The sequence below is a fragment of the Callionymus lyra genome, chromosome 19, assembly GCF_982586985.1.
Source record: "Callionymus lyra chromosome 19, fCalLyr1.hap1.1, whole genome shotgun sequence".
NCBI classification, from domain to species: domain Eukaryota; kingdom Metazoa; phylum Chordata; class Actinopteri; order Syngnathiformes; family Callionymidae; genus Callionymus; species Callionymus lyra.
Window position 1 is genome coordinate 7,494,464 of NC_141836.1, and position 16,357 is coordinate 7,510,820.

The window sequence follows — 16,357 nt, forward strand, 5'->3', positions numbered from 1 at the left end:
AGCCTGGAGAGCAAACACAAACAGAGGAAGACGTGCACAGGTAAGCCCCGCCGCTCCGTCACCATCTTCTCGTAATAAATGATACACTTTTTAAAGTCACCGAACCAAGTCTCCCGACGGACTCTTGACCCGTTACGACATGGAGGGAGACGCAGAGAGAGAGATCTTGGCGGGCGACACAGGTGATGTTTGTGCATTTGTGTGTGTCCATCATGCAACATTCTTGAGTGTCGCTTCAAACGAGGTTTTGACAGTTTTATTTCATCATTTAAAAGAAGATGGAAACATGTCAATATGAAACCTATTATGGCAGTTCCTGATAAACATCTAGGGACGTCTTGTGATCTAAAAACTCTATTTGTCAAGAAATGTGTCCAAGAGGAGGTCAACAGGTTGGACAGGTTGATCAGAAAGGCTGGCTCTGTGGTTGGAATGAAGATGGACTCACTGGTGACAGTTGCTGAGAGGAGATCATTGAACAAACTACTGTCCATCATGATGATGACATCATCCTCTCAACACTGTCATCAGTGAGCAGAGAAGCACCTACCCAGGTGCAAAACAAATAGACTCAGGGACTTATTCATCCCTCGGGCTATTAAATTGTACAATTCTGAGTTCGGGGGCAGGAGTGGAGTGAAAGTATCTGGATGTTCTGTTCCATGTTAGTCTTTGTATCCTTTTCTTTGTTGTTTTTCTTTGATCTATGTTCTTTATCTTTAGACTTAGATTGTGTCATCTTGTTCTTCTTTATGTTCTTGTTCTTATTTTATTTTATATGTATTATTTTTTATTGTTTATGAAAAATTGCTGGCTATTAGAAAAAAACAATTTCCCGAAGGAGACCTCCTGAGGGATCAATAAAGTTTTACCTACCTAACACAAGGTGATCCTGTTAAAGAGGATCTCACTAATGTACGTCTGGTTCTCAGCCTGGTTCAAGCTCTCCGATCCAAAAGAAGCCGCTGACACCTTCAGTCGAGATCTTCTGCATCGGCACAGACACTCCAGGAGCTTGTCTCTGACGGTGGACATCCGGCTGGACAAGGAGGAACAAGACCGAGCGCTGGTCACCTTCTACCAGAGAGACCAGGTCCAGTGGGCGTCGCCACTCCAGTGCAGGCTCAAAGGTGTCGTTGTTCGGTGCTGGGTCTCAGCGATGAAGGAACTCATGGTGATGGTTGCGGTCAGGTGACGTGGCCACGGGGACCGGGGTGGACCGTCACATGATGTCGCTGGTCATCTTCAAGGTCATGAGTGGGTTCCACATGAACACAGGTACGATCCTTCGCTGACACTTCACCGTGCAGACCTAAGACTTTTTTCATGGACAGGAAACGGACCCATCACCAAGATGTTCGAAGGCCAGTCGGACCACCTGGTCCCGTCGGTCTCGCCCCAGCTTCTTGAGGCCGACATGTTCCTCAACGTGGGCCGGATGATTGGACACTCGTTCCTGCGCTCTGGTCCCAGTTTCCCTGGACTGAGTCCGGCTGTTATTCACGTTCTGTTCGGAGGTTCACTGGAGGACACACCCGTGACCATACTGGACTGCCCGGACCTGGACCTTCGGGACGCCATAGAGCTGGTAACAGGAATGAGCAATGACGAGTTTGAAAAAGAGAATCACGACTTTGCGATGAATGGGTCGCAGCTTGGTGGAGAGTCACACTTGGAAGACTTGGACTGGATTCACCAATTCTGTCTGTTGAGAGACCTTCCCACTCTCAACGCTGCCAACAGGGCGTGGCTGGCCAGGAAGATTCTTCTACACACAGTAAGAAGAATACACATCTTTTGGATAATCTAGCACCGTGACTGAACCACAAGACTGCTTTAACGTGACCAGGGTCAGAAGGTCAGTGGTCTTAATCTAGTTTTATTATTAAATACTTGTCTTGTACCAGAGAAGGTACAGAAGGACTACCGTATTTCCCGGACTATAACCATAAAATGCATAATAAAGACGGAAAAAACATATATAAGTCGCTTTTTTGGGGGAAATTTATTTGATAAAATCCAACACCAAGAACCGACATGTCATCTTGAAAGACAATTTAAAATAAAAATAGAATAGATGCAACAACAGGCTGAATAATTGTACGGTATGCTTACGTTACACGACACAACTGAGAACGTGCCTGGTATGTTATGTACTTATGTAAGTAAGTAATATTTATTTATGTAGCGCTTTTCGAGACCAGGGTCACAAAGCGCTTAAACAATCAAAACAATACTCAAAAAAGTACATACTTTAAAGATCAAGATAACACTGAGAACAACACAGGAGTTCGAGAAATTCAAGGAAAAGCCTGAACAAATAGAAACGTCTTAAGATGTTTCTTAAAGGAGTCAGTAGATCCATCAAGCGCAAAGATAGAGGAAGATCGTTCCAAAGCTTAGGAGCAACAGCCTGAAAAGATTTCTCTCCTCTGGTCCTGAGCCGTGTTCAGGAACCATCAGTAGATTCTGATCCACAGACCTCAGAGCCCGAGCTGGGGTGTAAGGCTGGATCAGATCAGTGATGTAAGGAGGAGCCTGATCATGAATAGATCTGAAAGTAAGAACCAGAATTTTAAAGTTGATCCTGAAAGAAACTGGAAGCCAGTGAAGAGTTTTAAGGACCGGAGAGATGTGAGTTCTCCTACTAGAGCGGGTCAGAATTCTCGCTGCAGAGTTCTGAATCAACTGCAGGCCAGACAGATCCTTCTTGTTAAGACATGAAAACAAACTGTTACAATAGTCCAGACGAGAAGAAACAAACGCATGGATTACAAGCTCCAGATCATGTTACGAAAACATTTTCCTAAGTTTAGAGATTTTTCTCAGTTGAAGGAAACAGTTTCTGGTCAGTTTTCTACAATGTCGAACAAGAGACATGTCTTTATCAAATACAACACCCAGGTTTCTCAGGCTCAGTTTGACAGACTGACCTAAGTCACCCAAGTACTGACTCAACCCTGGAATCTTATCATCAGGAGCAATCACCAGCAATAACATAACATATTAAGAGTTATTCAGATAACTATAGCATAAATAACATGCTAGTTAACCAAACCATCCGTGTAACTCCAAATAACTAAAATCCAATGAAATCTACATCCTCGGTGTCACTTTTAAACAACTCCGCTAACTCCGGAGGTAGAAGATGCGGCGCTTCCTCTTCTACGTCGAAAATATCAACACAGGCCTAGAGCGCCCTCTTGCGGTTTAGTGTGAAAATAACATGTGAAATGATATAAGTCGCACCCCCGGCAAAACTATGAAAAAAACTGTGACTTATAGTCCGGAAAATACGGTACATTGAATGACTGTCCAACCGTACAAACTCAACATAAGCAACTGGATCATATCAACATATCAAGTATAAGACTCGATTGCAGGTCATTGAACAAGCCAGCCGTCAGATCGATCAGCTCCGCATGGGTCTCATAGAAACTGGACTTTGGCCACTTTTGAGCCACAGACCGGACGTGATCCCGGTCCTGTTCCCAAGAGAGTCGGAGGCTCAAGTCACCGCTCAGGTACATCACAGCCTTGCTTGAACGACCTCAAAGTGTGAACCGTTAACCGCTACGGTGTTTGCAGATGGTCATGGACTGCATCACGTGGCCGTCGTCCATCACGTATCTCTTCGACGTCTTCGAGGAACAGGAGGTCAACGGCAGCGACGACGCTGACATGAGCCGAGTGTGCGGCTGGTTGCAGAGCTTCATTGAAACGGGTACAATCCACTCGCCTTAGACCGTCCTCCGCCCCGGAGAGTCATGTCCAGATGTCGTCTTTTGCTCTAGCCCGGCCCGCCGAGCTCAAGAGTCTGGTGAAGTTCTGGATCGGCTGGGAGGTGCCGGCGGCCGAGATGAAGGTGGAGGTCGTGCACGCCGAACTTCCGACGGCCTTGACGTGTTTCAACAAACTGAGGCTGCCGCGACACCACGCCTCGTACGACATGTTCCGCCGGGACTTATGCGCCTGCATATCAGAGAGTTCCGGCTGGTTTGGCTGTGCGTGACGTAATAGTGACCAACGTGGTCCTGAATACACGTTAAACATCGGACAGAAAAGATCAATCCTGGTCCTTAGAAGTATAGACAACGCCCTCCCATGCAGAGAAGCACGAGTCCATCAAGTTTTTTAAAGCGAGTTTGGGATCAATGTCAGAAATCCTCAAAACTTGTTGACTTCATGGACCGACTGGTTGGACTGCTCCGGGTCTCTTGAAAAAAACCTTCACTTAACATACCTCTGTAAATGTTGTTTCACCTTTGAAGTCCTGAGGGCCGGACTCCAACTCAGGTTTATGTACTTGTTTGCTGTGTGACTCGATACTGGGTAAAGTATGGATGTAGTGTCTGTTGCTGAACAACAGTTGTGAAGCCAATCAAACCGACACTTTTTTTGCACGTCTTCACTGCACTCACTTTGTAGAAACCTGATGTTGCCCCTAGGGTTGGTTTTCGCCAAAGGTGCAATACTGGCATCAGCCACTGGAGGGAGGCAGAGTTCAGTGAGATACACTGAAGTACTATCTGAATCAATGAGAGCTAAACTTAGGTATTGATCACAGATTGCGAGCCGTGATCCAGTGAATTTGTTTGTTTGCATAAAAATCATCTGATTGTAGGTGAATAACTGAAATAAAGAGTCAGACAAGCTTTTTTTTTCAAACGTAATTTTCTCCTTAAGAAAACGTTTCATTAGAAAAATTCAAAGTTTCAACATTCGACATGTTAAATTCAGGAACTGCTGCCGACAGCGCTTTTCATTAAGTTACACATTCAGCCGTTCACACACACAATCACACACTGATGGGAGTAGGCTGCGACGTAGCGTGCCAGCTCAGCCATCAGAAGCGATCACGCTAAAGTGTCTTTGATCAGGGACACGACGCTTCAATCTCGTCCAGGACCGGACCTGTCAGACCACAGGTCAACCCCTCTGAGCTATGACGCCAGTAGGCAGACACTCAGGTCAAAGGTTGAACATTTTTCAATGAGAAATATTTGTGAGAAACAAACTGGTTTAACTAAAGCAGCGGCTCCTCCCTCGACTCAATGACATAAAACCATGAGACCAGGTTCGAAGAACAAACGCTTGGAAGGAATCGTCACATCTCTGACCACCAACACCTTCACTGACCAACAGGTAAACCTTCTGATTACATGTTTCTTTTCATTGTCTGATCCTTTTGTTTGGTAAACACCGACATGTCAAGATGGGAAAGAAATTAACTACGTAACGCATCTTCTAACAAACCTGGTTCCAAATTGCAATGACTGGAACTTTCGATTGTTTAATAAAACATAAAATAAATAATGTGCATAATAAATTATTCAGGTCAGTTAACCTTTACAACTAGCATTTAGCACCACCCGAATCTAAAACCAGTTTGCCTCTTTTGAAGAGTTTTACAGAGAAAGCTTGTTCGTCCAGAACAATCATCTAAGCAGGAATAATGAAAAACTCTGACTAATCGGGTTCATCTTGACCAACTTCAGCTTCATGTCAAGAGTCGGAGAGATGTGCAGTAGCTGCAACGAGCCACTTAACGGGGAGTGTTCAGTGACCTATGATGATCGAAAGTTCCACGTGTCCTGCTTCAAGTGCGGTGAGTCGTCAAACTTTACCTTTTTTGTGTTTACAGTGTCCATGTGACGTCTTTGCCATTTTCTAGAGCAGTGGTTCGCAACTTGCTCGACCCACCATCACACATGACGACTGATAATGTCAACTCTATTAAATTCAATATTGATTCAAGGATAAACATCAACGACAAAATAACAATTTCAATTAGTGGACTGAGATAAAACTGGTCGGTAAAATCTTGCAAAAACAGTTTCACAACCTACTTTTGGTCCCAGACCTCAGTCAATAAACCTTCCGACTTCAGTTGTGTTTCCTTAGATTTACCTACATTCCAGCAGAAGCGAGTTTGAGCTGATTTACATTTTAAGTGGAATTATTTGAATTCTTGAGTCATGACACAAAACCTCTGATCACTCTCTGTTTCTTCTTCAGCGACCTGTGGAAAGAGTCTGAGCAACAGAATTGTATTAGTCTATCAGGACAGACGGACCTGCAAAGACTGCCACGACAAACTGTCTGGAGCTGACGCAACTGAATGGTATAACGTTGATATTTCAGTCTGTATATTTAATTCAGGATTTACTAACATGTACATGAAATCACCAGTAGAAGTCCCAAACATTACTACTAAACTTATTAGAAGTGATGACTTCTCTTTGTTTTCCAGAATGTTACGCCAAAAACGTGTTACACTCAGCAGACGGATGAACTTCTGCAGTACCAACTTCTACCTGCGGCGGTGCTGTTCCACCAGTTGAAGCGAAAAAACATGTCAAACTGGACACTTTGGTGTGTTTTGGCTTCTCCAGGTTTCGTCAACTGCAACTGCTTCTGCGAAACATGAATAAAAACTTGACCTCGACAATTTAATTGGGTCTTAAATATTCAGTTAAATAGTCATCGCAACACAAACAGACTTAATAGGACAGAAAGTCAGTGAATAACTTCAAATTAAAATGTAGGTCAATCTAGGAAGCATGAAAAAAAACACATTTGGACATCTTTGGTCATTCAGACAAGAGAACTAAAAGATAACCACCTCGGCAGAGATAATACAGGAGTCAGCTGCAGTGATACAGAAGCTAAGCAGCTACGATTTGTCAGTGGTTTAATAAAACTTGTGTCTCAATCCAAATGATTTATAACTGAGATATTTCTCATTCAGAGTCACAAGATGAAACTTCTTAAATGTCCCTGATGTTGCATAAGAACGCGAGTGAAACTCCTTTTAGTAAAAAGTAGTACTTGAGGTGTATTAAAAGTATACTAACTTCATACCTCCTAGAGTATTAAAAGTATACTAACTTCATACCTCCTAGAGTATTAAAAGTATACTAACTTCATACTTCCTAGAGTATTAAAAGTATACTAACTTGATACTTCCTAGAGTATTAAAAGTATACTTACTTCACACCTCCTAGAGTAATAAAAGTTTACTAACTTCATACCTCCTAGAGTATAAAAAGTATACTAACTAGATACTTCCAAGTGTATTAAAAGTATACTAACTTCATACTTCTTAGAGTATTAAAAGTATACTAACTAGATACTTCCAAGTGTATTAAAGTATACTAACTTCATACTTCTTAGAGTATTAAAAGTATACTAACTAGATACTTCGAAGTGTATTAAAAGTATAATATCTTCATACTTCTTAGAGTATTAAAAGTGTACTAACTAGATACTTCCAAATGTATTAAAAGTTTCCTAACTAGATACTTCCAAGTGTATTAAAAGTATACTAACTTCCTACCTCCTAGAGTATTAGAAGTATAATAACTTCATACCTCCTAGAGTATTAAAAGTATACTAACTTCATACCTCCTAGAGTATTAAAAGTATACTAACTAGATACTTCCAAGTGTATTAAAAGTATACTAACTTCATACTTCCTAGAGTATTAAAAGTATACTAAACTCTTACTTCCTAGAGTATTAAAGGTATACTAACTTCATACTTCCAAGTTTATTAAAAGTATACCAACTAGATACTTCGTAGAGTATTAAAAGTATACTAACTAGATATTTCCAAGTGTATTAAAAGTATACTAACTAGATACTTCCAAGTGTATTAAAGGTATACTAACTTGATACTTCCTAGAGTATTAAAAGTATACTAACTTGATACTTCCTAGAGTACTAAAAGTATACTAACTTCATATCTCCTAGAGTATTAAAAGTATACTAACTTGATACTTCCTAGAGTATTAAAAGTATACTAACTTCATACTTCCTAGAGTATTAAAAGTATACTAACTTCATACCTCCTAGAATATTAAACGTATACAAACTTCCTACCTCCTAGAGTATTAAAAGTATACTAACTTCATACCTCCTAGAGTATTAAAAGTATACTAACTAGATACTTCCAAGTGTATTAAAAGTATACTAACTTCATACTTCCTAGAGTATTAAAAGTATACTAAATTCTTACTTCCTAGAGTATTAAAGGTATACTAACTTCATACTTCCAAGTTTATTAAAAGTATACCAACTAGATACTTTGTAGAGTATTAAAAGTATACTAACTAGATACTTCCAAGTGTATTAAAAGTATACTAACTAGATACTTCCAAGTGTATTAAAAGTATACTAACTTCATACTTCCTAGAGTATTAAAAGTATACTAACTTCATACTTCCTAGAGTATTAAAAGTATACTAACTTCATATCTCCTAGAGTATTAAAAGTATACTAACTTGATAGTTCCTTGAGTATTAAAAGTACACTAACTTCATACTTCCTAGAGTATTAAAAGTATACTAACTTCATACCTCCTAGAGTATTAAAAGTAAACTAACTAGATACTTCCTAGAGTATTAAAAGTATACCAACTACATACTTCCTAGTGTATTAAAAGTATTCTAACTAGATACTTCCTAGAGTATTAAAGGTATACTAACTAGATACTTCCTAGAGTATTAAAAGTATACTAACTAGATACTTCCAAGTGTATTAAAAGTATACTAACTAGATACTTCCTAGTGTATTAAAAGTATATTAACTAGATACTTCCTAGAGTATTAAAAGAATACTAACTAGATACTTCCTAGTGTATTAAAAGTATACTAACTTCATACTTCCTAGAGTATTAAAAGTATACCAACTAGATACTTCGTAGAGTATTAAAAGTATACTAACTAGATACTTCCAAGTGTATTAAAAGTATACTAACTAGATACTTCCAAGTGTATTAAAAGTATACTAACTTCATACTTCTTAGAGTATTAAAAGTATACTAACTAGATACTTCCTAGAGTATAAAAAGTATACTAACTAGATACTTCGAAGTGTATTAAAAGTATACTATCTTCATACTTCTTAGAGTATTAAAAGTGTACTAACTAGATACTTCCAAATGTATTAAAAGTATCCTAACTAGATACTTCCAAGTGTATTTAAAGTATACTAACTTCCTACCTCCTAGAGTATTAGAAGTATACTAACTTCATACTTCCTAGTGTATTAAAAGTATATTAACTAGATACTTCCTAGAGTATTAAAAGTATACCAACTAGATACTTCCTAGTGTATTAAAAGTATACTAACTTCATACTTCCTCAGATTAAACTGGACCATTTTAAGTTTACAGAAGTATGATCATCTCTACACTACTAGTGTATCAAGGTGTGCACTCCAAATCTAAAGTTTAGTTAACACAACTTAAAGTTGATCAACACAAAAAATGCAAGTTAAATGTTTCCTCTTTTTTTTTTTTTTTAAAGATACATAAACATAATGCAAATGAACATACATATATTTGCTACAAACCTATACTCCAGCAGTACATGATCATACACATGTGCACTTATAAGTAACTATTAATTTACTATTTTATATAAGCAAATAACAGTTACTATTTATTTAAGTATATATCATTTTACTATACTATGTATATCAATTTACTCTTTTGAAGTAGGTCTATCGTGTTAGAAGTATAAAGCTTCAATGAGCATATTTTTGACAGGGTTCAGCAAAAGTGAATTCTGTAAACGTAATAATAATAATAATAATAAAATCCTGTCGCTAGCTTTTAAATCGACGTACGCCAACAGGTTAAGAAATGCTGTTAAACATTCCTGGAGTGAACGTTCCTCCTCCTCAGCCCTCGACCACAGACACGCCTGCGGCAGAGGCTCCTCCCTGCAGTGAGATCAGGACAAACATCCTGCGTGGTGTGCAGCCAGATGAAGGTGGTGAAACGAGGACTGCAGGACAAACGTTTAGAAGGAATTTACTCTTCAGTCTCCGTCCACTAGCGTCGCCGACTGACAGGTGAGTCTTGAACAAGCTTCTCCCTGCTTCTCGCTTCCGTTCCACCGACTCTTGTGCTGGTTCATCAATGCTGGACAGACAAGTGTTTTTTTTGTAGAGCAGCTGCTGACTCTCACGTCTGGAGATTACTCTGACCTGCATCTTCTTGTGACCTGTGACCTGCAGGGAACGATTCTGCTGTTGCGCAACTACAAGACTGCGGTTAAAAAGTTAGAAGTTTAACCCTTTAGCACCGAGATAAAAGCTTGTAGCTCTGAGGTGGAGCTAGTCTCAACACGATCAGACTTGAGATCCATCCATCTTCTAACGCTGCAAAAGTGACAAAGTGTCCTGGGTCAGCCCCGAGATCCCCCCCCCATGTACTATCTTCTGACTGAGCACCTCAACTCTACAGGAGAGTCCAGACTGAGAAAAGTTATCGTGGGAAAGTTCTTTGCTCTTTCGGCAACATCATCACACTACTGCACCCACATAGTACGAAGAGAACTCAACGATACACACCAAAGACCACCTTTCCGTCCCATTCTCTATACCTCCCTCACTCGTAAGAGGACCCCAAGATACAGGACCTTCAATTGGGGTCATTGAGCCGCTTATCCCTATGAGCACCAGGGTCTCAAATTTAGCAGAGGTTGAACATCAACTCTCTGGGCTACCTTTCATTCTTTTAGGCGAATATATCATGCTTTCACCCAACATGACAGCAGCCCAGCAGTACGTTGTCTCTTTAGCGCCCCCTGCTCAACAACCTCTACACATGTTCAGCCCTTAAAAGGTCACAAGCGTGGCACAGGTTTGACGACGAAACACAACATCATCGCGAAATTCCGCCGTGGGTTTTTTTTATCTCCATTCACATCCCATGGATCTCGACAGCAGCCGCCGAGATTCGCCAGGATTACACAACTACATGGAGCGACACACAACTCTGATGATGTCAGGAGACAGCAGGTTAAATTCCTGAGGCTACTGCAACCACAGAAGTAAAAGATACACACCATTGACAAACACTCCAGATCATGGGTTTTGGACCATATGTGTCATTGAAGGTTGTTGAGTAGATCAAGTGGAGGAACGACATGTCAACAGGCCAAAATATTCATGTTTTCTAACAAAACCTTTATGTTATTGTTCTTTCTAAACCCATCTGTCTGTGACTCAGACTTTCCTCCACAAACCCTCTGATCCTTTCGTTTAGTAAAAGCTAAAGTGAATCAGGCAAACACAAAAATGTAAACCATGGGAAAGAAAAGTCCAAACTTGTTCCAGTATCGTCTTCTAACAAACCTGGTGCAAATGAGTCTTTGAATCAGTTGGAAAAAAAAAGTCAAATAATGCGCACAACAGACACACAATCACACACCGAGTGAAGCAGCAGAGAAACAGCTGATATGTGGCGAAGAGTGAAGAAGTCTTTATCTTGACATGTTTACTTTTCTGGGTCGTCCCAGTGTGTGTGTGTGTGTGTGTGTTCTGGTTCTGGTGTAAACATCCAGGGTTAAGCACCATACAGGGCTGTGGACGGCAGCTGTTCATCAAACCTTTACCTATTAGGGAATACACTTTAGGGAAGTGAGTAACGACACCGAAATATTCACAAAGACGCTTTCATCTGGATCAAGGATCAGCGACTTTTTTTTTTACGTGTATTTTGAAGATTTTAATGACAGCAGACGACACCTGACGTCTTTATAGGTCATTATGTTTCGTGGGTTTGACAGAAGTGCCGCGTTTCCTATTTCGCTTTGTCCTCATTTTGGCTACGAGGCTCAGGATAAATCCCGCCCGGTAGTTTCCACACCACTGCACATTTTCTTCCTGCCAGGAGTCGTCCGGGGAGGGAGACTCGGGGAAGTGGGAGGGCGAGTCCGGAATGTGGCCGTGAGGACGGAGCAGACCGGAGGAGTCGTGATGGAAAACACTATTAAACCCTGCGTTCTTTTTTGGGGTGCGTTTATTTGACCTTTGTCATAATGAAACTTTCTGGTGGTGAGACGGGCTGTGGTTACTAACGCCCGCCATCTACTACCACTTCTAAATGACTCTTCCTGTTATGGAAGGTTTCACACAACCGACAGGTTTTCCCTCCAGAAACTTCATGTAAAATTGGACTCAAGTTATCTGGTTCCTCTTGTCCAACTGCAGCACAAAAATGTCATAAACTTTCATTAGAGGTATTTATATATAAGATGAGGAAGTATAGCGTCACTGACACCTGTGTTGGTGTTGGTATCGACTTGATATTCGAGTTGTCAATGGACAAATGGATGAGATTTGATCAGTTGAACTCAACACAAAACAGTAATAACAGTCCGTACGTCATTTCATATTTTTCTGGTTCTGTCAGTTTTTTTTTTTGGATCATGGTTCTGAGCAAACGTGTCAGCTCATGCTCCGAGTTCTGTTAGAACATCAGAAACACGACTGTGTCAGATGTCACGTCTCAGATTTGGTCACATTGAGGTGATTTGTCATGGAGTTTTCGACCCGTGCGTTCCAGGATGCCGTTAGGAGGAGGAAACAAGTGCGGACGCTGCCAGAAGACGGTTTACTTCGCCGAGGAGGTTCTGTGCGAGGGGCGGAGCTTCCACAAGTCCTGCTTCCGCTGCAGTGAGTGGTTTACGGTTCCCGTTTTTTTGTGTTTGTTCGACACTAAATGAGGATTGAAAACCCAAAAGATGTATTTAAATAAATACTTATTCTAAGCAATATAAATGTAAAACATTTATGATAGCAAAACAAGATAAAACTGGTCATGAAGTTTCAGCTACTTGAAGATCCCTAGTACAGGTTTAGGCTAAGGATGATCTCGGAAAGATGTTTCTTAAAACCTTCATAATGGTGGTAAAAATGTGTTTAAATATAAATAAAAACATTTTAATTGATAAAAAACAATAAGATACACATCAATGCTAGCGATGCTAAGCTAACAACAACAAAGAAAGTTAATGCTGTGACTGTATATCATCGTCCAAATGATTTATTTTGTACGACGAGCCAAACTGTTTCAGGAAGTTCTCTCTGGATCAACTGATCTCTCTGGAGCTTCTGACTGTAACTAAGAGATGCGTTACTGCTCCACTTACATTCCAGCCGCAGCATGTTAGCGCTCAATGGATTTCCAAGTGGAGTCGGTTGGATTCTTGAGTCATTATCAAACATTCCTGAGGTGGAAATCGGATGAAAACGCTCCATAAAAGGAAGCAGGAGTGTAAACAAGCGTGTCGCGTTCTTTTACGAACGATTTGCCTGCCATCACTTTTGTGTGTTTCTTCTTCAGTGGTGTGCGGGAAGAACTTGGACAGCACGACCGTCGCCAACCACGACGACGAAGTGTACTGCAAATCCTGCTACGGCAAGAAGTACGGGCCAAAAGGCTACGGCTTTGGTCAGGGCGCCGGGACCCTGAGCATGGACCGGGGAGAGGGCCAGGGTATCACCCAAGACGAGTGAGTCTCCACACGCACATCTGATACAAACGCTTCAGACCGACCGTCTCTCCCTCATCAGACCTGCGCCTCATCGCCCGACCACCAACGCAAACCCGTCCAAGATGGCGCAGAAGTTCGGGGGCGCCGACAAGTGTCCTCGCTGTGGCAAGTCCGTCTACGCCGCCGAGAAAGTGGTCGGAGCCGGAAGCGTAAGAAACATCTCGCACATTTTTTTTAGAGACTGCAAAACCTCTTACAGTCGAGCCCGTCTGTCTGCAGTCGTGGCACAAGACCGGATGTTTCCGCTGCGCCTCGTGTGGAAAAGGCCTGGAGTCGACGACTCTGGCAGACAAGGACGGAGAGATCTACTGCAAAGGTGAAGTCGCACATAATAACATACTTAAAGTTCACCTCAAAATCACTCATTTTCTAATCACCCAAATGTCCACTAAAGCCGTGGACTATTCTCAGGGTAATGTGTTCCTTTTTAGAGTCAAAATGTATGTTCATTACAAGACATTTTGAAAAACATCCAAATACTTTCATGGTGCTCGTCTGTAACGTCCATCTTGTCCTGAAGCCTCCACATGAAGAATTGTTCCAGATTTTTTTTTTAACAAAACTATATTTTAAGATTGTTTTTATCTGAGGATTCCAGGCTATCGGCGTAAATTTGAGCACTGACACAAACCTAAAATGGACAGACTTGTTAAAGTATTTTTTCGGAACAATTCCTCATCCAAGATGGACGTTACAGACGAGCAGTATGGAGGTATTTGGATGTTTTAAAGTGAGTCATTTTGAAGTCAAAGACAAGTGAGGTCCAGACGCTAAATTAAAATGAACAAACTTTTGTCTCCAACTCAAAAAAGGAACATAAACCCTCTGAAAATAAACCCAAACCCTTAGTCGACATGGTCTGTCTGGCATGTCCCTCACCATCCAGCAGATGGCGCCCTTGAATAGTTAAAGTGAAACATGTCTGTTGACACGTTATAGTTATGTTTGGACTATAATTGTTAAAACTCCAGATCTTCATTTACTAGTGTGATGTGTAAACAAATCATTGGCGTTTTCAAACGTACATGTGTTGATGTGTAATATTGCAGTTAATGACGTCATCTGTTGGTGAAGAGATACAGAGGACAAAATGGCAACTACACTTAATAATAGGAGTTGATGACGTCGTTTTTGTCTTTCAGGATGTTACGCCAGAAACTTTGGGCCCAAAGGGTTCGGGTACGGTCAGGGCGCCGGAGCTCTGTCTCACACTCGGTAGACCCTGCAGTACCGACCTCTACCCGTGGCGGCGCAGTTCTACCACAACTTGCGCTTCAGTTAAACCGACAACAGGTCAACACGCACACGTCGCTTATTTAGTGCGTTTCAGCTTTTCCAGCTTCAGTCAAACGGCAACGATATTTATTGGCGAGTGAACCACACCTGCTTCTGCGTCACATGAACCACAAGAATAAAACTCTACCATAACAGTTGAACTGAGTCATTTTAACTTCATTTTCTGTCTGACATTGATTTGATCTTCAAAACGTTTATGTAGCGCGACCTTAAGTTGAAATAAAATGTATTATTATTGTTGAATTTAGACCAGTGGCTGAACCAATATATTCCAAATATTAACACAGATCACCTTCACAAAGCAGCTCATGTCACGTGACATAAATGAAGGTTAAAACATAATAATGCAACTTTCACCTGATAGGATTCCAACAACAACTTCCTGCTTTCTGTCTGGAAAGTAGGTCAAGCTGGTGGGGGTCTAATGTAAGTGGAGAGTCAGAATCATATTTTGTCTAATGTTGAAGTGTGAAAAAAACCCATCTATAGATAGAGATTATTATTATTATTATTATCTATGGTCCATCTGTCATGTCACAAGCTTTAACTTCTTTGATGTTATATAAGAGAAGATGGTGAAACTCTGCTATCACTAAAGTTCATTCCAGTCATTACACTCCATCAAGCAGACTGAGGAGTTCACGGCTCGGCTCCGCCCACCGACACATCTTCAAGGAAGTTAAGAGAATGACAAGCATCTGCCGTACGTGGGAAGTTATCGAGCGAAACCTTTGGGTGGCATGAACACAATGTGTCGTCCTGCCACGTGGCAGCACGGAGAAAAATGACAGGAATTACAGTTGCTGCCGAAGAATGTGATGACTCACGACCAAACACCTCGGACCAGAGACGTGACGTCCACAGAGTCTCTCCCGCCATCGGAGAAAACTCCTTCGTTCAACCTCTTCCTTCAGGGAAGAAGCTGCGGAGCCTCCAGAGCAGAAACATCTGACTGATGAACGACGGTCCTGCTCTGTAGATGCATCATTTATCACTAGTATTGTTAATCCTGTTGTTTCCTCCTTAAAGTTGATGAATATTCACACTTTACGATTCTCATTCGCTCCATTCTTAGTTAATGGAAGGACAAAAATGTGTCTGAAAACAACAATATTCATAGGAAGGTCTAAAAATAAGTTTCAATTACCATTATTTATCGTGGAAAATTTCCCACAGATTATCGACCTTCTCCTCGTCCATCGATCGGAGTCTCCGTTGGTGTATTGATGTTTGTCAGTAACTTCCGCTGAGCATCGTGGAGTCGGCTTGTAGCATCAGCCACCGAGCTATCTGCTCCGACTCGGAGTGAAGTCGGTTCCTTCGACCGGATTCCGAGGTCAAAAATTGTAAACAAATTAGTTGAATTCATTGATCATTATATTAAACTTGTTAGTTTCTTAGAGTGTACCGTTTTATTTTTCAATGCAATTTTCCATATCATTAACATCATACTTATTTTATTTAACCCTTGATTTATCCGGAGGCCTAATAAAAAGAAAAGACAAATGTGTTTGTGGTACCCCTTTGTGTTGTCTCTGGGTCAAGGTCAACGACCACATGTACTTCTGGAAGCCAGTAAGTAAGTTAAGTAATTTGTATTTATATAGCGCTTTTCCAGACCAGGGTCACAAAGCGCTTAACCAATCAAAACAATACTCAATAAAATATATACTTTAAAGGTCAAGATAATACTGAGAACAACACAGGAGT

At 41.0% G+C, this 16,357-nt stretch overlaps 2 protein-coding genes across 4 annotated transcripts; both read left to right on the plus strand.

Annotated features, from left to right (window-relative positions):
• The first annotated feature begins 10 nt into the window (after positions 1-10).
• Positions 11-4,565, plus strand: LOC148059261 (uncharacterized). 3 transcript variants are annotated; one of them, XM_087781467.1, is made up of 9 exons: positions 17-40; positions 97-182; positions 933-1,130; positions 1,192-1,278; positions 1,335-1,588; positions 1,655-1,777; positions 3,384-3,524; positions 3,589-3,724; positions 3,795-4,565. In XM_087781467.1, exons 2-9 carry the CDS (start codon positions 140-142, stop codon positions 4,010-4,012), a joined length of 1,200 nt encoding a protein of 399 aa, XP_087637593.1. In that variant the 5' UTR covers positions 17-40; positions 97-139; the 3' UTR covers positions 4,013-4,565. The 3 variants fall into 3 exon arrangements, with proteins under 3 accessions (XP_087637594.1, XP_087637593.1, XP_087637592.1); XM_087781468.1 differs by lacking the exon at positions 97-182 and having other exon boundaries at positions 11-40; positions 933-1,278; positions 1,335-1,777; XM_087781466.1 differs by lacking the exons at positions 17-40; positions 97-182 and having other exon boundaries at positions 444-1,130; positions 1,335-1,777.
• A 5,253-nt stretch (positions 4,566-9,818) lies between these two features.
• On the plus strand, positions 9,819-14,787 carry csrp1a (cysteine and glycine-rich protein 1a). Its single transcript, XM_087781906.1, has 6 exons — positions 9,819-9,860; positions 12,361-12,470; positions 13,141-13,309; positions 13,371-13,500; positions 13,571-13,667; positions 14,494-14,787. Exons 2-6 carry the CDS (start codon positions 12,362-12,364, stop codon positions 14,568-14,570), a joined length of 582 nt encoding a protein of 193 aa, XP_087638032.1. The 5' UTR covers positions 9,819-9,860; position 12,361; the 3' UTR covers positions 14,571-14,787.
• The last annotated feature ends 1,570 nt before the right edge of the window (positions 14,788-16,357 follow it).